We start from the raw sequence: 23748 nt of genomic DNA on the forward strand, positions 1-23748 counted from the left end.
TTTGGCTCTAGTTGCTTGCTGGATGACAACAAGGCAAGTTGCCTGACTTCTTGGCTGGTTTAAAGACAATAAATACCCTTTGGTGACAGAAACCTGATAAGTAGACCTATGGGATGGGGCATATCCAAACATGGTGAGGGGGACACTCAGTCCACAGATGTGTCACAAAGTTAATTACACATGCTACATGTTTGTCTGGACCCCAGGAAGCGTCCGGGTTTGCACATTCACAGGTGCTTACAATGTTAATCACACGTGCTATACATTTACCGTGGCCATCTGGATCCCAGGAACTGTCCAGGTTAGGACATTTGTAGGTGCATAGCCCGTTGTCTGGGCCAGGGCATGTTTGGGGGTTTGACCCTTCAGGACAGCAGCTCTGTGAGAGTAGATGTTACTGTCATAGAAGTAAGGATTGATTTTTCAGCCAGAGCTCATTGTAGGGACTGGCCAACATTGGTGACAGGATGCTCAGAGGTAAAGAAAAGTGGGCAGTGATGAATGGGTGTTTTTAGAATTGTCAGGGTTGGAAGGGACCTCAAGGATCATCTAGTTCCAACCCTGCTGCCTCTGCCATGGGCAGGGACACCTCACACTAGATCAGGTCACTCAGAGCCCCATCCAGCCTGGCCTTGAAAACTTCCAGGGATGGGGATTGACTGGTCTATAGTTCCCCATTTCTTCCTTCTTTCCCCTTTAGAAAATGGGAGTTATGTTTCCCTGTTTTCAGTCAGTGGGGACTTGAAAAGGGGAAACATAACATTTTTGGTGTTTGAAAGCTTCATTCCTCTGAATCATACCTGTGCCAGCCCAGTGTTGGAGTGTACTGTATCAGTACACCCTTTCACTTCACCACTCCTCCCAAATCTCCTACTTTGGGTGTTCAAACAATGATACATAAATAACACAAAACAGGAGTCCATGCACATTGGTGGCTTATGCACATTGGTGTGTTGCTGGCAGGCTGCTAGCTATGGCATTTTATCTCTAAGGTTGACATGGTCCTTCTTGCTGTATCCTGCTGGTTAGGGATGCTCTGTGCTGCCTGAGGAGAAGTCCTTTTGCATCTCATCATCGGAGTAAAACCAGTTGCTTTGCAGATATTTGTATTTTCAGTTCTAGATATCCCTGGGCAAAGCCAAGGAAGGTGGCACAGACTTTCTTCTACAAACCTGTGGAACTACGAGTGATTATTTTTTATATATTTATCTGCCTTTCAATAGTATTGGGTAAAATCTTTGCTGATCATTCCAGCTAGTAGCTGTCAGACCATAACATGTAAATCCATCTGGAGACTGCAAGTGGATACCATCATTTGCCTCAGTCATGTCTGCTCAGCTGTGATAGGATTAGTTATAATGTGTAATACATCCCAGGGCTCTGCATGAAGACATTGCTTTGAATTTGACTGCAGAAGTTTGCTTTTTGAATGTGAAATTAGATAAGAAGAAATTTTTTTTGTAACAAACACCTATGCCTATCAATTTCTTATCTGAGCCCAGCCTTGTGTGGGGCTCATAATAGGAGCAGTGATAATACTGCTCTGGCCATTTCCTTGGCATGTGTTTTATCTGGTATCTGAGTTGTGCACTCCAGGGGATTTGAGGAGTGTGCTGCCAGCTTCTCTTTCCAGGGTACAAAGCTATGTATGCACATTTCAAAACATCTTTTAACAATAAATAATGTGGAGTAGTGTTATTGAGGAGAATCAGGGATGGTGTTATTTGAAGACAGTAATTGCAAAAAGTTTAATATTACAGTTTTAGTGGTTTTTTTGTTTGCATTGTTCATGAAGAGGAAGAAGCAAAGACTGTGTTATTTTAGGATGTGCTTTTTCTAGTCTCTGAGAGCTACTAATGAAAGAGCAAAGACTAAGATTGAGCCAGTGTTTTGTTCTTAGTGAACCTGTACTTTGGGAAACTCTCAAAATTTACTTATTTATGAAAGGTTTGCAATGAGAAATAAAAAATAGAGAACTTCAAATTTTTTTTTAAAAATTTTTTTCTTCAATGCCTAGTGAAACTTGGAATTCCTACTCTCTGAGAGTCTGAGGCATTTTTGGCAGTTCCTAGTGGAAAGTTGAACGTGCACTTCAACTAGAGATGGAATGGAGAGACTTTACATAAACATTTGAATATCCAGTAGATTAAAAGATCTGTGCTACTTCAAAGGGTAAGGGATCAAGTATAGATATATTGTGGTGGTTTTGGAGAAAGGTGTGAACCAACCCCCTACATGCAAGTAATCCAGAGCCCTTAGGGAGGATGATTTGCTGAAGTCTGTGATATGCATAGCGGAACAAGCCGAAAGCAGGACCGCACCACACACCATTCAGGTCGCCAGCACTTTTGATTCAAAGCTAATCTTTCCTTTGGAAATGTCTCATATACCCTCTTTTCCTTTTTTTTTTCCCCTTTGGACTGGCTGGAGAGTTTGGCAGGCAGAAATTTAATGAAATTCAACAAGGGTAAGTGGGGAGTCTTTCACCTGGGAAAGAACAACCCCATGTACCAGTACAGGTTGCAGACTGACCTGTTGAAGAGCAGTGAAGGAGAAAAGGACCTGATGGTCCTAGTGGATGGGAGGTTGACCATGAGTCAGCAGTGTGCTCTTGTGGCCAAGAAGGCCAGTGGAATCCTGGGGTGTATTAGAAGGGCTGTGATTAGTAGGTTGAGAGAGATTCTCCTCCCCCTCTACTCTGCCCTGGTGAGGCCTCATTTGGAATATTGTGTCCAGTTCTGGGCCCCTCCGCTCTAGAAGGACAGGGAGCTGCTTGAATGAATCCATCACAGAGCCACAAAAATGATTAAGAGAATGGAACATCTTCCTTATGAGGACAGTCTGAGGGAGCTGGGGCTCTTTATCTTGAAGGAGACTGAGAGGTGACCTCATTAATGTTTATAAATATGTAAAGGGTGAGTGCCAAGAGGATGGAGTCAGGCTCTTCTGGATGATGCCCAATGACAGGACAAGGGGCAATGGGTGGAAATTGAGGCATGAGAAGTTCCATGTAAACATTAGGGTTTTTTTTCACTGTGAGGGTGACAGAATGCTGAAACAAGCTGCCCAGGGGGGTTGTGGAGTCTCCCTCTCTGGAGATTCAAGACCCGTCTGGATGCGTTCCAGTGTGATCTGCCCTAGGTGATCCTGCTCTGGCAGGGGATTGGACTAGATGATCTTTCAAGGTCCTTTCCAACCCCTGACATTCTGTGATTCTGTGTGAAAAATCACAGTTTTCTTGGATTTTCAGAAATTTAGGTATCTAAAGAACAGTTGAAGCTATGAACTTTTGGCTAATTGTGTCTTGGATAATGCTTGATGCAGCTTCCACAAATGACTAATATAATCCATATACTGATATAATCCATTTGCTGTTTTTTCAGAGACTCTTTAGAGTGGGGTTGTAATGGTTCAAGTGGCTGAGAACTGTCAGTTCTGCCCCCACAACCCAACACCCCAAACCAATATAGGGAAGGTTAGCATTTATCTCCTGCTTTGAGGATCTGCCATAAAATGTCCCAGCAGCCAGGAGCTGAGTGAGATTTGGAACAAAAATTGGATGTTTGAGTTGGAGTATTTAATTTAAAATGCAATTCACACATAAAGTGAATAGTATCACTTAGTCGTGTAAGGCTTTGTGCTTTAAGGATGTGGGTAACCAATACCTGATGAGTTTGAAGTGAAAGCTGGTGCAGGAAGAGAACTGTTCTTCTTGCTGTGACTTTCCATAAGCCTAGACAGTATCTCCCATCAGGATACTTATGTACAGTATTTTCTTCAGTCTTTAATGAGAAGGGCCTTACTTGACTACCTCTGTAATATACCATCTGTTTTAATGACATTGAATCAACATGAAAGCAGAGCAATGACGATTTAGGTTTAGAAGTAATCCACATGCACAGTATAAAGATGCTGTCATGGTTTAGTTAGCCTCTTAATGAGCATGCCATTTTGGTAGGTGTGTTTTCCTCCCTGGAGATATATGACCATACCTGGAGGAAGCAGGACAGAGGTTAGCGCACAGGAGTGCATGCTCAGGCTCTGACTTGTGTCCGCTGCCAACCCACTTCAAAGCTAGCTCAGACCTCAGGGTTGCAGAGAGGGAGCAGCGGTAGAGGGGACGCATGACAGCCTAGAAACAATACTCCCTCTCTTTCAACTACCTCACCTGTGGGCACGCTTTGAGGCCTGCCTGGAGGGGAGTAGACTTGGTTCATCTGCATTCTACCCATATGAAGGTGAGAATAAATGTGAGTAGACTGCAGTGCAGTGACTTCCAGACCCAGGTCCTGTATCTGGATTGGACAGAGCTGCATCTTTCTTTCCATGTTGGTTGCAGTGCTGAAGAGGAGGACTTATATAGGCTTGTGATCCTGTGCAGTTGTGTCACCCTTCCCATTTAGCTATATCTGTATGAGCGTCAGGTGACAGTGGAGAAGTACCAGATTCATCTTTAGCTTAAATAAATAAGGAATGTCAAAACAAGAACAAACTGGAGGTGAGAATAATGTGGACACTGCAGTCATGAACATGGTATTGAAAGACACAAGCTTTGAAAGGGTGCATAGGGCCACAAAAATTATCAGAGGGTTGGAACACCTCTCCTATGAAGACAGACTGAGAGAGTTGTTCAGCCTGGTAAAGAGAAGGCTCTGGGGAGACCTTATAGAAGCTTTCCAGTACCCAAAAGCTGGAGAAGTGACTATTTATAAGAGCCTGGGGTGATAGGACAAGGAACTATGTTTTTAAACTAGAGAAGGGTATGGGTGTCAGGAAGAAAGGGACAGTCTCTTCTCACTTGTGCTCTGTGATAGGACAAGGGACAATAGACGTAAACTACAGCACAGGAATTTCCACCTCAACATGAGGAAGAGCTTCTTTACTGTAAGGGTCACAGAGCACTGGAAGAGGCTCCCCAGAGAGGTTGTGGAGTGTCCTTCTCTGGAGATATTCAAGACCCATCTGGGTGTATTCCTGTGTGACCTGTGCTAGATTCTATGGTCCTGCTCTGGCAGAGGGGTTGGACTCAATGATCTCCAGAGGTCCCTTTCTGTGATCCTGTGCAGGGTAGACTTTTCTTGGGCATTTGGAAGAAGTTCTTTGCTATGAGGGTGGTGGAACACTGGAACAGATTGTCCAGGGCAATGGTGGAAGTCCCATCCCTGGAGATATTCAAGGTCAGGCTTGATAGGACTATGAGCAACCTGATCTAGTTAGGGATATTGCTGCTTACTTTGGACTAGATGACCTTTAAAGGTCTCTTCCAACCCGATGCATTCTATGATTTTATTATTCTGTGATTTTGCTCTAGGCAATGTCTTGCCCTGGCATGAGTTGCTTGGTGTAGATTCACATTCTGATTTTCTCATGGAGGTTTCTGAACTTCTGACTAGGGCTAGAGAACAGCCTATACAAATATTTTCTAGAGGAAAATAAGCTCAGTTAACCTTGTCCTGGGATTTTGTCATGCCTGTGATTGCAGTTGTATTAAATTCATACTGCACCCCTTAAAGTACCATTAGGCTCTGGATTATCACAAAACCAGAGCTCAAGATGTTGTAAGTTGATATTTGTGCTATTTATGCAATTGAGCATCCACTGAAGCCAAGGAATGTGAGGCTTTTGCCCACTAGGAAGGAATGGAGTATAATGGAAGCCGCCCTCTGAGACAGCCAGGAGTCTGATGTAGTGTCAGCACTGGGAAACCTCAGGTGCTTCTTGAGGGAGAAGCACTAATATTCCCTTCATCCCGAGGAGGAGGGACTGGAGGGATGTGCATGAAGCAAATGGTTGGAATCAATGGCTTCATGCTACTCTTTAGTGTGTCAAAAGTATAGTAGAAATAAGTTAGCTTTGCTATAAGCTTGTTTTTCTGTTACATCAATGAGTCCGCATTCTTTGAAAACAACCTTTCAGTGGCCGGTATGAGAAAGGCCCTGAAACCAGGGAGATTTGGGTCAAACCTGGAAGAGTTGGTAGTGCATAAGACCCTTAATGGGAAGGTCGTGAGTTCAAGCCTGCAGTGGGCAGTAGTGTCCTCCCTACTCTAGTCATGAGGTCTGTGGTGACAGGTTGGACTCGATGATCTTTGAGGTCTCTTCCAACCTTAGTGATACTGAATACTGAATACTACAGAGGTCTAATACCTCCATCTGCCCTTCCATTTTTAAGCCTAGAAAAGGTTCAACTTACAGTTAGTAAGCAAAGATTAAAAGGATACCTGCATATACAGATGAAACTCACTCAAATACTATAGATTAAACATTTCTTTGTTATCAAAAGCTTGAAATCTGTGAAACTGATCCTACTAATGGTGCTACCTAATGCAGCTGTGCTCTCATGCTGTGACTGCTGGGAACTCAGGGTATAGCTGGAATCAGAGTTCTGGCTCGGTTCAGGAATACAAATCCTTGCGTTGTCATTTGTTTTGGTGGTACCTCTGGCCTATATGACTGAGTCATGTCAAAGAGAGCAATACACCAGAAATAAAGTTCTCAAGGTGAACTTTACTTCAAATGGAAGCAAGCTAGTAATATCAATGGACCTTGAAAGATGCATCAAAGAGAATTCCAAAGGAAATGAGGAGATATTCTAGCAAGAAAAAGAGTAATACCAGCTTGAATTAGTATTAAATAGCCATGTAGAGGACATGTTATACAAAGGGATAGCTTCAGTGGCAGGTCTAAAAGCCACTTTCAAATATGCTTTTGGAGAAACTGATTTTAAAAACGCTTTTGAAGTGTGCCTGCCAAATGTTCATTTTTTCCTATTTTTTTATTTACTGGGAAGTGAAGAATTGAAGAATGGTTAACATTTTTATGATGTACAAAATGCATTATTCACTAAATGTGCTCAGTTTTATTGTAGAAGGGTTACAGCTCTATGTACTGTACTTGATTTTACTGTCTGTGGTATATCCATCCATCTCACTGCCTTAAGCTTCACATTTTTCTTGAGGCCTGGTGATGGAATAGGTTTCATGTTTTGTTCTCCCAGAAGTGGCTGCTGAGTTGAACAGTGGAATGTAATTCTCCAGGTACTGAAACAGTGGCCTGATGTAAACTATGTGTTTTGGAGCCTGGGCCATGTGTTTTGTGTGGGTGGCAGTAGGGAGCCTCAGGGGCTGGAGCCATGCAGCCAAGAGAGCTCACAACCCTCCTGCTTGTTTCTTCTAGATTGTTTGGGGTACATTTTTTGTTGTCTTGATGGACCTTAGGAAACAACTTGATGCCTTTCCTTCTGGAGTGAGAGCAGATTTCAAAATGAGTTGGAGACCGAGGACGCTACTGAGATTTCAGCTGGGAGCATGCCAAAGAGCTTTGAATGAAGTCTTGAATCAAAGAACTCAACTGCATGTGGTGAGGGATATTTTTAAGTGCTCATGAGACAAATGTCAATCTCCATGAGACAAATGTCAATCTCTGAGTGATGATCATAAGTGAAAAATACACGTTGCAGTGACACAATTACACAAAATAAAGCAAAAAAGCTTTTCTGAAGGCATAGCTCTTCACAACATCTCTTCGTAAGAGTGTGGAAAGGAAAATCTGAAACATACAAGTTTTAAACATTGTAACAGTGATGAATCTGGGAACTGTGTGGCTTGGAGCAGACAGCTTTTGCTGGTACTGTTCTGGGCCCAGCTGGAGGAGCAGTTTCCATGGATTGTTTGTTGTTCAGTTTATGCATGCATGCAGCAAAATACAAGTTACTGTCTCAGTTCTCCCCTTTCAACTGTCATATCATTATCTTTTTGTCACACTGTCTGTGGTCATTATCAATGCCTTCTGCAGTTGTTATTCTGCAGATAACTGGAGGTGGGCTTTGTACATCATTATTTTTGTCTGGGGGTCTTGGCTGAAAAGCCCTTCCCAGCGGATATGCTCCAGATGGCCACACTGATAAAAATGAAGCCTTCTCATCTCCTCTGATGACAGTTCAAAACAACCAGTCATACTTTCAAGGCAGCAGATTTAGAGGGCAGCTATGTCCTCATGACCACTAACAAGAGAAGGACACCCTACCAAGGAATGTGTGTGGTGGGTTGAAAATTCCCCCCAACATTACCACAATGTGCAAACCAGATAGATACCTCTCATCTCTCCCTCAGGTGAGGTTGCAGTGACTGAGTACTCTGTTGTTTTGATGCTGGCATTCTTTATAGTGCCTGTACCTGCCTGATAAGCAATACTGTCACTGATTTTTTCTTGCAGTTTATTTTTCTTTTCTTTATAAATACACTAGCATTGCTAGAATAGAATAGAATAGAATAGAATAGAATAGAATAGAATAGAATAGAATAGAATAGACCAGACCAGGTTGGAAAAGACCATTGAGATCATCAAGTCCAACCTATCACCCAATACCACCTAATCAACTAAACCAAGTGCCTCATCCAGTCTCTTCTTAAACACTTCCAGTGATGGTGACTCCACCACCTCCCTGGGCAACATAATGAGTGAGAGCAAGATACTAAGGGCATAATCTTCAGGAAGAACAGACAATTAAAACCAAATAAATCAATAGAAAGGAGTAACATGTCTGTCACCACAGAAGAGTTCCAGGTCCTTGTAGGGAAGAGTATGGAAAAGCAATCTGTTAGCAAGCAAGCGCTTTCTGTGCTTGTCCTTTGGAATCTAGCTTGGTTCTGCTAGCTCAGACAGGCACTAATTGTTAATCATGAGATAAACATGTTCATTTTGATGAACCTGGAAAGTTACAGTATTTAAGCAGAGAATTTCTAGAAGAAAAAGCATAAATCTCCCCAAAAATCAAGGGAAAAAAACCAACCAAAGAGTCTAGTTACCAGTACTGCTGTACAATATGAAGGAGAGGACCAATTCTTTGAAGTGGAAAACTTTATTTTTGGAACCTGTGAAAGATTTAGGATTTTCTTACAACGTATAAGGTATCTGTGGAACTTATTGTTGGTAGATAATATGGAATCAAAACATGAACAGTTGAAAAGCAAAGGTAATTTTGTAACTTTCTGAATATTTTGCATTGCCTGGGAGATCTAAGGGATAGGGTGTGCAGAATACTGCTGAAACTCCTCAGAAAGTATATGAATTCAATAGGAAGTACTCTTTGCAATGATTTTGCCAGTGCTCCTCATGGAAACTCTGGCACCCATTCAGCACATTTTCAGAGGCAGATCACAGTCCTCAGTCCCTGGGTGTTGTGATGTTTCCTCTTTCTTCTAGCTCTGAGATCATGTTTTCTAGATCTCTTACTCTATTTATAACTCTGCTCTTGACTTACCTAGTGGGCCTTTATCTTTCTGAAAACATGGTGATTGTCTGCAGGACACAGTTCTTCCAGTAGTGAGCTTTCACTGACAACCACCTGGTTTCAACCCCTTTTCCTTCCTGCTCCTATAGCTGAAGTGCTTCTTAATCCCCCAGCTTAGCCCAGTTTGGCCACAGTCGAGGTATCCCTGCACCTTTGCTAGTTGTTTTCATCTGCAAGGGGTCCCCAAAAGTGATATCACTCCAGTACTGTCTTTCCTCTAACTCAGTGAAGGGACAGCTGTTGGACAAATGCCCTGTGTAGATGCTGGCAGACTGTGGCAGTGGCTGCACTGTGCTCTCACATCCCCTTCAGTGTTGCTGGGGCATTTTTAACACCACAGTGGTTCAGTCACTGTGGAAGCCTGGATGGATGGCATTCAAAGGCAGAGGGTGCTGAGACAGGAGGGTAGCTCAGGCTTGATTTCTGATCTTCAAAGGGTGCAGAAGCAAACCTGTGTGTGGATGTCAGCCTGAGAAAATGAAACCTTCAGTAACTCACTGTTGGTGGTTTTTGATTCACAATATGTATTAATCACATAGAAATATGTTGTTGAGTTTGGAAAATGCACTGGTCCTACTGTGCTTAGCATTTAGAGTGCTCTACAAAGGCAGCACTGGAAACTTTTGTGATGCTGTCAATTTAAAGAATGTCCTCCAGATGCCAGGCAGCTCCTTTACAGATGTGTAATGAATCACTTTGCTTAAAACAGATATTACCACTGGAAGTATCCAATGGTCCATTGGTCCTCTGCCCAAAGCTTCTGGCTGTAGCCTGGTGAATTATGGCACACTTTCTGTTGTGCTTTACAGGAACTAAAGCTTCCAGTGCTTGCTTTCTGTGCCAATCATCAGTGTGTGGAAATGTGCTGAATGATTATTTTTTGTCTATGAGAAACAAAGGATTTGTGTGTTGCTTGCCTCTACCTCTCTAAGTGAGCGACTTATTTCCAGGAGGAGATCTGATGCTGAGCATATAAATTAATGGCATTAAAAAAGTTGATTTGCCCCCACAGGGGCACGTTTGACAGTGTGCTTTTAAAAGCTAGGAGATCTACCAGCCCTGGAGCCTGAGGCTGTGTTTGTTCTCCCATTTCAGTCTTACTCTCTCTGATAGTGTACTTAGACTTTTATATGTGTTAACTGCTGCAATGCCATGAATGTCCCCACTAGCCTTGGTGCTATGCTCTGTGCCATAGCTGATCTGAAGTAAATAATTGAGCCCAAAATCTTGTAGAGAGAGAGTAGTTGGCACATCTCAGTTCAGAGGGCCACATCAGCACTGTTTGAGCTGGCTTACCAACTGCAGGAAATATCTTTGGAGAGTGAAGTCTTCTTGGAATGGCCCCCATCCAGCCCTTATTGAAGCTGGTGGAATTGCTCCCATTTTCTCAACAGTACTTGGATCAAACTGTCAATTTTAGGAAAAAAATAAATAAAATCCAGTAATACTTTGCCAAAGTGACACAGTGCATTCATTTTTGGGTGGAAAACAAGTATCTTCTTCTGCTATTTTGTCTGTTCTCTTTCTTCTTTGCTTTTCTTCTGATGTGGCTTTGGAATAGCTAAGTATAGTTAATAGTTAAGTAACAAAGAGAGTATGTGAAGGTGAGAAGCAAAGCAGCTGCACCTGTGTGGACTGCTGGATGGGAAAGATGAGGTTTTCTTCCTCTTTTACCTCTCAGTTATGGTAAAATGCTCCGTTTCCTTTTCCTGTTCATGATTAACAACTTAAACATGAAAACCTTGAGTTGCACAAAGGACAGACAGCTGCCTCTGCTGTAAAAGCTCTGCTGTTTCCTTCTTCAGACACACTCTGTTTCATATCTATTTCAAATGACTTGAAAAAATGAAATGGTATGCTGGAATTATCCTAACTCTTAAAGCCAATGCATAAAGTGATCTACCTGCTTGGAGATGGTAAAGCACCTATGGAAAATGATGCCCATTGTGAGCATGAGGAAGGGATGTGGGATCATATTGCAAGGTATCTTTTCATGGCAAAGGGTACAGCCCTTGGTACATGAACACTGCCACCTGAGTGCAGTGTTTTCCACCCTGTCCTGGCTTTCCTGGTCCCTCCTGCAGGGCTGTCATCCCTTAGTCTGTTTGCATCTCCTGGACAGATGCTTGTCTTGCTATAATAAGTTGCCAAACAAAGGCAGTTACAGAGGTGCACTGGCATGTGTTTGCCACCTACATGCTCAAGTATGAGCTTGAGCATCACCACTCAAGCAGTGATTTAGGAGAGACAGGCAATACAATACCTTTTAGGAGTGTAGTATTTTATAAAGGGTCTTACTTCACAAATAGAATTAATTTTATGGTTGCCAGCTAAAGAATCAAAATGTACTGCCTCTTTTTTTTTTTTTTTTTTTTTTTTTTTTTCTGTTAATTTACTGACTGTCATGTTTTGCTACAAATGCAGTTGATACTCGCATGGTAGTAGGGCTTGGACACTTAAGAGAGTGCATGTGTCACTTACGAGAATTAATGGAGTGTGTTATATCCCAAAGAAGTAGCTCAGACATCTGTGAACCATAGCATGCTGAGGTATTTTTCTAGCCCTGGTAGTGAGTTCTGGGAAGGACACTTCTGGGTATTCATAGGCTGGTTGCTCTTGCAGTTTGCAGTAGTGCAAAGGTTATTACTCCAAAGGACAACTGATTGTACTTACGGTACAGTTAAGGACTCTAAGACAGGGATCTACTCTTTGAGGAGGATGACTGAACTAGGAAGTTTGGCACATTTTAGTCAGTCTTCCATACTGTTTTGTCTGTTAAAGCAATAGTGTTAAGTCCAGGGTACAGAGTCATTTGGTCTCATTTGATGCTTAGAACAAATTGTAAAATAAAATGTATAATTAAAACAAAAAAAACCCAACGTCCTGCTCAAGCCCCATCAACAAACCAGATTAAAATAAGCAAAACATTGGACCACTTGCTGTTGCAGTGTCAGGATTTTTGGTCAGATTGCTCATTATGTGCCAGCTAGTATTTTTGGCCTTTTTTTCATAAAGGTAGGTGATCACTTTCTCATGAGTTCTTTATCTCTAATCAGCTACAGCTTCTCTCTTCAAGCTGGTACATTGCTCATGGCTGGGTTATTGTGCTTAGCTTCCCAAACTTCTGCTTCAAGTGAAAAAAAAAAGAGGTTAGTAGATGTTTAGAGACAGTGCTGTTTGTGTCTGTGCCAAATATGTGTCCTCTCTGCAGCAGAGCACATTGTACAGGTATAGTTTTCCAGTCTTGAAGCAATGCCACATAGAAAGAAAATGCTGACTAGGGAAGGCAAAAGCAAACTTTTTTAACTTAGATTTGTGGTGGTAAATAGAAGTGCCTGATTTTTTGTGACCTTGTATTTCAACTTCTTTGCACTTGTGTCTTAATAGGTTTGAGTTTGGTATATTTGTCCCCACAGTAATAGTGTGACTGCTAAGGGTCAGTACTTTCCTTTTTTTCTTGAGCTATCTATAATTTTCCTTTGCTAGATGACTGATGAGACTCTCTGAAGAATCTCTGTGATTTGGCAAGGGCAAGCTGCCTCCTTGTGTGGTTGTTTAGAGGATGTTTGGATGTTTTACCCTCAGCTTAGACATCATGGTCTGGGCTTACATCTGGGCTTACATTGTAAAATGTTCTCTCACAGTCCTGACACACACAGAAACTTTGGCAATACTGCTAAAAGTCAATACTGAAGCTTTAATCAGCCCTGCGTTTTTGGGGCCAAGATACTATAAACAAATTCCTGCAGCTGTAGGAAATGTGTATGTCTACACTGAAAAGGGTGCAAAGGATTGACTCTTTTTCAATTTCCACAACACAGAAAAACATTTGATTTTATTTTAAATGTAGGTAGCTCTTTAAATGAAGTCTGAAGATGTTTGTTAGTTGGTTTAGCTTGGCCAGAGCAGAGGTCCAGAAAACTCTAAAGTCAGTTTTGGAATCAAAATTGAAAAAATACTTAGTGATATTTACAGGGTCAAATAGTGGGGAGATGTGGAAGAATCAGCCTTCAGTTCAGTCAAGTGCTTGGTAGCTGTCCCCAAAATTGGTTCGGGGAAAACAAAAGGTTGGGAGTGAATGCATCTGAAGATGTATCTTTTTCATTGCTACAGATTTAGAACATCCTCCAGAGTTCACTGAAATCCATCTGAGTTCCTGATGTGCCAGAGTATACATTAGATGAGGAACATAGAGCTGCAATCCTGTATGCTTTCATAAAGGTCATATCCACTGCCTCTGATAGGAGAAATCACAGGCGCTGTAATTGCTGACAGCCGTGAAGCCTTCATGTTGATCCAAAATCTTGTCTTGAGACTTTTGCTAAGGATTCAGGCAACCTTCCCAAGTTCAAGAAGATTAGACTGAAGCCCAGAGAAGTGGTGGAAACATTCCCCCTAAAAGTGATTCATGTCTTTGGCCTTTTCTGAATGCCCATTTTTCTGGAATGGACTCAGCTGGGCTCGAAGGAGCTGTGGTATTGAACAAACAGCAGCGCAATGTTCCCATTGTGTGACGTGGGGATATGTTATGCCTGGTAGTGAGCAAAATACTGTGGCTTCTGTTTTCAGTTGGTCCTTCTGTTAGTAAATATACCCCTGCCTGCTTCACTGAGAGTGCAAACTACCAGATGTAATATGAGGTGACTTTCTTTCCTCTGGGAGAATGAAGTTTTATTTACAGATCTCTGAGTCTCTGTATGTGGTGGTTATTTGTGCTTAAATGAGGCAGTTTTTATTATCACATTAATCTGTTTGGAGGAGCCTGGAGGATTTGTGCAAGGTTCTGTTAAAGATGGATGAAAAAAGATGCATGAAACCCATCATCCAGTGGCCACAGCTCTGTTTAGTGCTTCTGTCATTTCCACCCACATTACTTTGTTCTCAGCCTTTTGTCAGTTTCAGCACTATGTTTATTCCTTGTATTTATCAGGTTTCCATGTGTGTTCCTATTTCCATGTCACCTTTAATATTATTTTAGTAGTTCTTCCACTGATTTTGATCTTCTGTTTCAACTCCTCCTTTCCATACCCCTTTTCTTGGACCTGTTCTTGTCTGCCTTGGTCTAGGATTGAAATGATGCCTTGATTTTTCAACAAGTTATGCTTTCTGTAGCCCAGCGTGGCAAAAAAAAATTGAGTCTGTGGTCTCTTGAACCGGTTCAAATCTTGCCATCTCCAGGTTCACTTCCAGCACCTAGATGTGCAATGAATGGGACCCTAGTGATGCAGGAGGGTGATGGGATGTGTCTTCATACTGCTTGATCTGTGACAACATCATCTCATTCTTTTTTCGTTATCTGTGAGCTGTTCAAGACTCTTGTTCCTTGGGAGTTCAGTGTCTCCACAGTAAGGGACTACTTTGGGAACTGAATTACTTAAATGATGTATGAGATTTATTTCTTCTTCCTCCCACCTCTTCCCTGATGAATGTAGCTTGTTTAGGAAAATGTTTTTGTTATTATTTTAAAAGTTTTATTATTATTATGTATTTTTATGTGAGGAATGATCCTGGACAGCAGGACCAAACTTTAGCTCCTAAGGGCACAGTGAGGTTTTCTTTTTGCTCAGCCTCCACACTCCCAGGGTTATCTTCCCTGTGGAAATTTAGGATGTTTCCTCGACCCAAGGCTAGAGGAGGAGACCAGGGTAGGAGAGTGCTCAGGTGCAGAGGCTGTGACAGCAGGAGGATGTTACTTGTTGTCCCATGGGAGATTGAAGGAGTGGGAAATTTCCTGACTGGGAGTGATGACTCTACAGTGCTGCTGAGCTTGATGGGACAGCAGTCCTGCAGGTGCTCCTACAGGGTGGTGTGACTCCAATGTCACTTTCTTTTTTGTGTGGCTGATGTTAGGGCATTCAGCCTTACCTTGTTTCTGGCTAATGGCTCACAGGATGTGGGCAGCAGTGGGGTGGGGGAATTTCCTTCTGCTCTTTGTTTTTAATAGGAAATCTCTTTCAAGCTTGGCACAGACCTCACAGAAAAATACTGGGTTTGATGGATCAGAACTTACCAGCAGAGTAATTTGAACCATTCTCTGGTAGCTGTATCCTGGATGCCTTCAGATTTCTGCTAGTTGAACAGTGACAAGGAAGTGTAAATAGAGATTTGAGCTAACTAGTGAAATACAATGGCCAGTAAAGTGTGATGCTACCATAAGGAAAGTAATCTAAGACTTAGAAAGCCCTGGTTTTGAAATCTCAGCTGATGCCTTGCATTCAGCATTAGGGCCCATAAACTTCTCTTCGCCTAAAGCCACATCTGTTCTAAATTGAGTACTTTCCATATGGTTCTCTGGCTGGGTTAGTTCCTTTTGTATCCTTTGTCCCTTACAACTCTCTATTTTAATTCCAGTTGGAAGCTGCGTCTTTGACTAGGGGAGCAGAGCTGATGGACTGCAGCATCCTCACAGCCTGGCTAGGCCAGTGGGCTCTTGGTGCTTTGAGACCACCAAGAAGAAACCTGAATGGTGTGCTTGCACCACAGCTAGGCAAGCTGTAGGGGTCTGGGAAAGTGTGTCTGGTTGAAGGGAGGTGTTACTCCTCTCATGCCAGGGCTGCACTGCTCAAGATAGCTGTGGAGAGTTGTGTAGTAATGACTACCTACCACACATGGACTACAAGGAGGAGCTGCTGGAGCAGAGTTGACAAACAAGAAGATAGGATGACATCCTACAGCAGGCAACTGGTACTTAATTGGAGTCTGCAAAGAAGTAATGGAAAAAGATATGCTTTTGATGTATATAGGGACATGCAGACATCAATACATACATACTTAATGTGTTTAAGTGATATCATGAATAAATATGAGCTCCTGAACTGGCGCTGGAAAGAGAATCTCACTATTGCTCTGACGGAGAGGACTTTGGTACCTTGCCCCTTGTTTGTCCAGGTCTCTGGCAGCTTTTTCTGTCCCAGTCTCTTGTTCTCTTGACATTGCTGTGATTGCTGTGTCTGGCTTCGCTAGTGAGTAAAAGGGTTTGAATATACCATGTAACCTCTGTGCTGTCAGGCTTGCTTAACCTAGTGCTTGCTGGAATAGCATTGCTAGAAGAGATTGAGAGAGACCTGCTTTAAGTGCAAAATGTAAAAGATATGAGACAAAACACATGTGGAGATCTCAGTCTTGGATGGTGCTGCCAACACTTTTTTTCCTCCTGGTTGCTCAGCTGGTAACCTACACAGTAGCGTGGTGCAGGTCATGTGCAGTGGAGAGTGCCACAAAAACTGGAGATGACACTTGGAGCAATCAAACTGGTTGACACTTCTTAAAAGAATGATGCCAACTTGACAGCAAATGTAAACATGAACATCTTGCATAAGGTACCTATTACAGTACCGGGTGCTCAAGGGATTGTATAATGGGAATTTGGGAAGTCAAGAGTTGAGGCATGTGCAAAATAGACCTGTTAAGTATGAGGCATTCAGAGGACAGACCCGTTATTGGTAGGTTTAGGAGACAAGAGCCTGCTTTTCATGTGGATTACTTTCTAACAGAAAGTTTAAAAATAGTGAAATGGTTCTGTACATTTTACTCTGGCCTTTAGCTCACCCCAAAAGAAAATAAAAAATAATTATTGTGTCTGACCTAGGGAAAGGGAATTAAAAGACAAAACCAAAAAGGCAAATATTAAAGAGAAAAGCTGCACGGCATCCCCAGTTTCTGATGGAGTCCTGGTATGAGGATATGTTTTCATTTCTGATGTCTTGCACCAGTCTGTCTGCAGAGCCTGAGAACAGGTGTTACCGAGTATTGTACAGCCCGCTTGGAAAACTTCTTGTCACTGCAGTTGGATTTTATAGCAAAATCTAAAAACTGCAAAATTGTACCTTTGGTCCTTACAGTGTTAAATAGAAGTGCTTGCCACAGAAGCGGGCTGCTATGCGCCTCACGCGCTTCATAATCACTGTGATGAATTTTGTGTGTGTGCTTATTTTTGAAGAGAAGGACGTGCCAAGTAGACCTCTGAGAGTGCGTGACCAGTCTCCAGATGGCAAGCTACCTCTTCGTTGGAAGCCACCTTACGGAGCAGGCTTCAGAGGTCTGCGCAGCAGATCCCAAGGGTACCTCCGTGGGTACGGAGAGAGCAGCCGAAGGATGAGTTATGCTCCACTCCCACAAGAGCGACAAAACCAGGAAGTGAGAAAACTAGGTGAGTCGGATTTCCCTGACAGCATCTAGCTGAGCTAGCGGATTTCTGTAATCCCCTGAGTTCACAGATCAGATGTAGTTGTAGCCATCAAAATAACTTCTTCCTTTAAATAAAAATGCTCACTATATTTGCGTTCTGTAGCATACTGTTAACAGAAAAATACAATGACCAGGGTAGAAAGTGTAGCAAAACTTGATTCTGTGTTAAAGAGACACTGCATGTGAGTTACTACTATTAATAGCGGAGGGAAGGGCTGGGGAGAAGAGGTATAGCCCAGACTCTCCTTAAATGTGGTGGGACCACTCTTAAATCTGTATTTACTTGTCCTCTTCTTACACTTTGTATCCTGATATAATTTCATGCAAGTGGAGAGAAAACTTAATGCTTTAATTAAATGTATCCACTCTCAGTATTAAAACTGTTTCATAGGCTCTGTACTAGGGTGTTCACAAGTCCTGGTCACTAAGAACTCCTGAGACAGTCAGGTTGGCCTCTTCTGTGCTCCCTGATGTGCAGTGGGGGTTTACATTTGTGCCTTGGATCACCTGCCCTTAATTTAAGGATTTCCCATCTAACAGTATCAATGGGATTTGCAAATCCCTTTGCACTGTTTGTGAGATTTGACAGTGTTGTGGCTGACCTATCTCTGTGCTGCTGCATGAGTACCTCTCTCCAGAGTGGGTACTAGGTCTGTACTCACAAGTCTTACTTTGGTCCTGTGCTGTCCAGGTGTGTTTTTTCAAGTTTGGGCTTCTTTCTCTCAAAATCTCTCCTGTAGGGTGGAAGCCCATCCCATAGATAGTCTTGCCTTGGGTTACGAAATGGATCATCACACATGGCTGCCAGAATTCCTGACTTAGCAATGTAAATGTCTATTTCTCCTTCTGCTTTGTGGGTTTTGTGTTATCATTTGCATCTTTATCTCCATTTTTCCAAAGAGAAGGAACTCCTCAGTCACTTTTAGCAGTTACTCCCCCTTTTCCTAGTAGGAATCTCATACTTACTTCTCATCTCTATTCTAGTATTCTAGTAGTGCACTCTCAGTAAATTTGCAGATGACACCAAGCTGGGTGGCTGTGTTGATCTGCTAGAGGGTAGGGAAGCTTTGTAGCAGGATCTGGACAGGTTAGACTGATGGGCCAAGGCTAATTGTGCAATGTTTAACAAGGCCAAGTGCCAGGTCCTTTACTTGGGTCACAACAACCCCATGGCAAGCTACAGACCTTGGGATGTGTGGTTGGAAAGCTATGACTGTGAGAGGGACCTGAGGTATCTGGTTGACAGTTGATTAAATATGAGTCAGCAGTGTGCCTAGGTGGCCCAGAAAGCCAATGGCATCCTGGCTTGTATTAGAAACACAGTGGCCAGCAGGAACAGGGAAGTTATCAGACCCCTGTACTTAGCACTGGTGTAGCCACACCTTAAGTATTGTGTTTATTTCTGGGCTTCTCACTACAAGAAGGACACTGAGGTGCAGGAGCGTGTTCAGAGAAGGACAACGAGGCTCATGAAAGGCCTGGAGCATGTGACCTATGAGTAGCATCTGAGGGAGCCGGGGTTGTTCAGTCTGGAGAAGAGGAGGCTGAGGGGAGACCTCATCACTCTCTGCAACTACCTGAAAGGATGTTGAAGTGAGGAGAGGGCCTGCCTCTTCTCCTTAGTGGCAAGTGACAGGACTAGAGGAAATGATTACAACCTGTACCAGGGTAGGTTTAGGCTGGGTGTTAGGAAATAGTCCTTCATAGAGAGGGTTATCAAACATGGGAATGGTCTGCCCAGGGCAGTGATGGAATCACTGTCCCTGAAGGTGTTTAAGCAGTGTGTGGACCTGGTGCTTGGGGATGTGCTTTAGTGTTGGCCTTTCACTGCTGGGTTGAATGTTGGAATGGATGATCTTTGAGGTCTTTACCAACTGGATGTTTTCTGTGATTCTGTGATTAATTTTTTCATCTTTCTATGCATTACTTGTGGAGGGAGCACCCCGGCATCTCTCTTGAGGTGAAAGGTTTGAGACACGTAGTTGTGGCAGACACTCTCCTGTTTGATGCACAGCACATACCACAGCTGTACAGGTCAAGAGCCTGTCCAGGCTGTATAGAAAACAATGAAAAATCTTGTCACAGATTTAGTTGGGAGTTCACTTAATCTTGATGAGAAATACTGTATAACTTCTTGTTTTCATTACTTTTATACTGTGCTTTTTTAAAGACAGAGAATCAGTGTTTATATAATCAAATTATTGGGAGAAGAGCACAATCCTAGGATAGAGGACTTGTAATGATATTTTCATGTTAGTAATTTGCTTTCCTGCTTCTAAAGTACCAACTTTACTGTTCTTACTGTATGTATTTTGAACCCTCCAATATAAATGCTGTGATTCTAAATAAAGTAACTTTCAAGTAAGCTGCTTCTGTTGTATCTCGTTAAGGAATAAAACAGAGTTCTGCCTGAAAAAACTACAGCATTTTTTTAATGAAAAAGTTTACAGGACAGCTCCTATTTTTTCCCTACATGTACAGCCTCTGAGTCAGTTCATGTGGTTTCATTGCCATCAAGGAGCTCACAAAGACGAAGCCAACCTGTCTATAGGTCGTCTTTAACGAAAAGAAAAGTCACAGGTATGTTTTTTTCTTGTTTACTGTCAATTCATGAAAATGTTTGAATGCAATCAAATAGTCTTGTGATTTTTAGACTGCAAGTCTTTTGGTGCTGGAGCTGCTAAGCTTTTCTCTGTGCATTAAAGACCTTGATGGATGTCTCCAAATGCTTCTCTAATTCAAGCGGGATTAAAAGCTCACTTTCTCTCTTCAGGTGTTCCTATTGGAAAACTTTGTGAATAGATCCCCTAAGCCCCTGTGAGTTGTAGGCAGGGTCTCCTAGACCACTTCTGTGTGTTACCCATTTGGCTTGGAAAATGTGGAATTGTTTGAGAACCCTCTGCATTAAAAATTTGACTGGAAGAAGTGAAATGTGCTTCCCTGCTTCCAGCCTTCTGTGTGGGTAGTGCTGAGTTTCAGGGTAACATGTCAGCCACTGAAGAGAAGAGCAAGTGTTCCCTGGATTTCGTTTGTGCATGAGTATGTTAGCTAGAGAATGACATTGTACTCTAGAGTTTACTGGCCCTTTTTCTTTCTTTAGAGATCAATATTTTTTTTCCAGTTATAGAATTTCAGAGTGGTAGTGGTTGGAAGGAACCTTAGGAGATCATCAAGTCCACCCTCCCTTCCAAAGACCTAGGGCAGTCTGCACAGGAAGGAAACTCCGAAGACCTTTCTGAGTATCCTGTTCCAGTGCTCTGAAACAAGTATTATTCTTCTTCTATAAAAATTTGGTTATGCCTTTTGTGTCTCTGGGAGACTTGGGAACAAATGCTGTGACACTAATAGGAAAATGTATACATTTTTATGGGGTAGTAGTTAGACTAAACTGGAAAAACTGATGGATAGATAGAAAAAGAAGCCTCATAAACATTGAAAATCTCCCCCAAAAAATCAAATTAGCTTCACTTAATTTTAGACTTTTATAAATTATCCAATTGGGAGGATTATAAGGCTGTTGTCAGAGGACGTAGGGAGGCATCTAGGAAAGCTAAGACCTCCTTGGAATTCAACCTTGCAAGGCAGGTCAAGGACAACAGAAAGGGCTTCTTCAAATACATTGCTGGAAAAAATAACACTATAGGCAATGTAGACCCCCTGCTAAATGAGGTGGGTGCCTTTGTGACAGAGGATACAAAGAAGGCAGTGTTACTAAATGCCTTCTTTGTCTCCATCTATACTGCTAGAGACTGTCCTCAGGAGCCCCAGTATCTTGAGGCACCAGAGGAAGACATGACAAAGGAGGAGTTTCCCTTGGTTGATGAGGACGGGGTTAGGGAAAAGTTAAGCAATCTGGACATCCATAAATCCATGGGTCCTGATGGCATGCACCTGTGGGTGCTGAGGGAGCTGGTGGAGGTCATTGCCAGACCACTCTCCACCATCTTTGGTAAGTCATGGTGGACAGGATGGGTGCCTGGCGACTGGAGGAAGGCAAATGTCACTCCAGTCTTCAAAAAGGGTAAGAAGGAGGATCCAGGTAACTATAGATCAGCCTCACCTCCATCTCTGGAAAGGTAATGGAGCACTGTCCTTACACATGCCAAGGACAAGAGAGTCATTAGGAGCAGTCAACGTGGTTTTACCAAGGAGAAGTTATGTCTGACCAACTTGATAGCCTTTTATGAGGACACAACCAGGTAGAGCAGTGGATGTGGTTTATCTTGATTTCAGTAAAGCATTTGATACTGTCTCCCACAGCATCCTTGCAGCTAAACTGAGGCAGTGTGGTCTGGATGATCAGGTAGTGAGGTGGATTGAGAACTGGTTGAAGGAAAGAAGTCAGAGAGTTGTGATGAATGGGACAAAGTCTAGTTGGAGGCCTATATCTAGTGGAGTCCCTCAGGGTCAGTACTGGGACCAGTGCTGTTCAATAAATTCATCAATGACCTGGATGAGGGCACAGAGCACTGTCAGCAAGTTTGCTGATGACACCAAACTGGGTGGAGTTGCTGACATGCCAGAAGGTTGTGCTGCCATTCAGTGAGACTTAGGCTGGAGAGTTGGGCAGGAAGAAATTTAATGAAGTTCCACAAAGGCAAGTGGGAAGTCCTGCACCTGGGAAAGAACAACCCCATGGATCAGTATAGGTTGCAGACTGACCTGTTGGAGAGCAGTAAAGGGGAAAAGGACCTGGGGGTCCTAGTGGACGGGAGGTTTACTGTGAGCCAGTAGTGTGCTCCTGTCGCCAAGAAGGACAATGCCATTCTGGGGTATATTAGAAGGGCTGGGGTTAGTGGGTCGAGAGAGGTTCTCCTCCTGCTCTGTTCTGCCCTGATGAGACCACATCTGCAATATTGTGTCCAGCTCTGGGCTTCTCAGCTCAAGAAGGACAGGGAGCTGCTTGAGAGGGTCCAGCACAGAGCCACAAACATGATTAAGAGAGTGGAATATCTTCCTTATGGGGAGAGAATGAGTGAGCTAGGGCTCTGTAGCTTGCAGAAGAGGAGACTGAGAGATGACCTCATTAATGTTTATAAATATGTAAAGGGTGAGTGCCAAGAGGATGGAGTCAGGCTCTTCTGGATGATGCCCAATGACAGGACAAGGGGCAGTGGGTGGAAGTTTAGGCGTGGGAAGTTCCATGTAAATATGAGGAAAAATTTGTTCACTGTGAGAGTGACAGAACACTGAAACAAGCTGCCCAGGGGGGTTGTGGAATTTCCCTTTCTAGAGATACTCAAATCATGCCTGGATGCGTTCCAGTGTGATCTGTTCTAGGTGATCCTGCTCTGGCAGGGGATTGGACTAGATGATCTTTCAAGGTCCCTTCCAACCGTTAACATTCTGTGATTCTGTGATTTGCTAAAGGTAGTCTGATATGCCTTGTATACCATTAAAAATGAAAAACAGAATTCAGACAACCTCTTTGAATCACTCAAAAAAAAAAAAATTCTCCTTCGTGAAGACTTTTTGACAATCCTTGGTTTTATTGCCCTACAAAATTAAATCAGGTTTTAAAATAACTTTTTTTGGCAAGGCAAAATTTCTGCTCTCCAGGCAGCTCTAGTAGTGAATTTGCTAGAGATAACAAGTGTCAATATGTTAATAAGACATTTGCTGCAAGTAACAGTTTGCAGACTCCTAGAATATTGAAGGGCTGTAAAGTATAAAAGACTCTGGTCATGTAAGCATGCAAGTAACAGAAGAAATTATATTTCCATGGGGTACCAATTCACTTCATTTTCCACTGCCACTGTATTTGTTATTCATCTGTCCCGTGTATGTATTGTAATGTCAGCTGAAGGCAGTTACCAGAGCTCCGGTGTTGCTATTGATATGCTATTTTGTTTTGCTGTTTCAGAGGAGGAAGAGGTGGAGGTGGCACAAGACATAACTGTTCGAGTTATGTCCTCTCACTCTGTACTCGTTGTTTGGACAGACCCTCTGTATGAAAAACAGAAGGCTGCAGCAAACAGGTAGTTAGCCCTGTGTTTTCTGAATGCATATTAAAGGTGAACAGCAGCCAGTGCGCGGATGGTTGCGTTTGCATTTATTGAGTTACAACTGGTTATGAGAATAATTTCTCTTAAAGCATAAGAATTTGCATATCCCTAACTGTGACAGTGGCTGGTAGGTGATGCTTCAGAGGAGCTGTTAGAAATCTGTGTGAGTGGATATGAAGTGATGTAGCTTCCTGGCCTCCCTGTGCCCTTCTCTCTAGTATTTAGAAGTTGGTGTAAATTCTGGACTATAAGAGTAGCTGTCAGT

General features: G+C 42.7%; 1 protein-coding gene across 1 annotated transcript in view; it reads left to right on the forward strand.

Annotated features, from left to right (window-relative positions):
* The window catches only part of FNDC1 (fibronectin type III domain containing 1), a 76138-nt gene that overhangs the window by 10041 nt on the left and 42349 nt on the right, over positions 1-23748 (forward strand). The window contains exons 2-4 of the mRNA XM_068152557.1: positions 17231-17440; positions 19960-20058; positions 23342-23456. Of these exons, the coding sequence (XP_068008658.1) occupies positions 17231-17440; positions 19960-20058; positions 23342-23456 (424 nt within the window). The remainder of the gene's footprint in view (positions 1-17230; positions 17441-19959; positions 20059-23341; positions 23457-23748) is intronic.

Source organism: Melanerpes formicivorus, unplaced genomic scaffold (assembly GCF_026170545.1).
Source record: "Melanerpes formicivorus ecotype bairdi unplaced genomic scaffold, bMelFor1.0.p_v2 SCAF_2, whole genome shotgun sequence".
In the NCBI taxonomy this organism is placed as follows: Eukaryota; Metazoa; Chordata; class Aves; order Piciformes; family Picidae; genus Melanerpes; species Melanerpes formicivorus.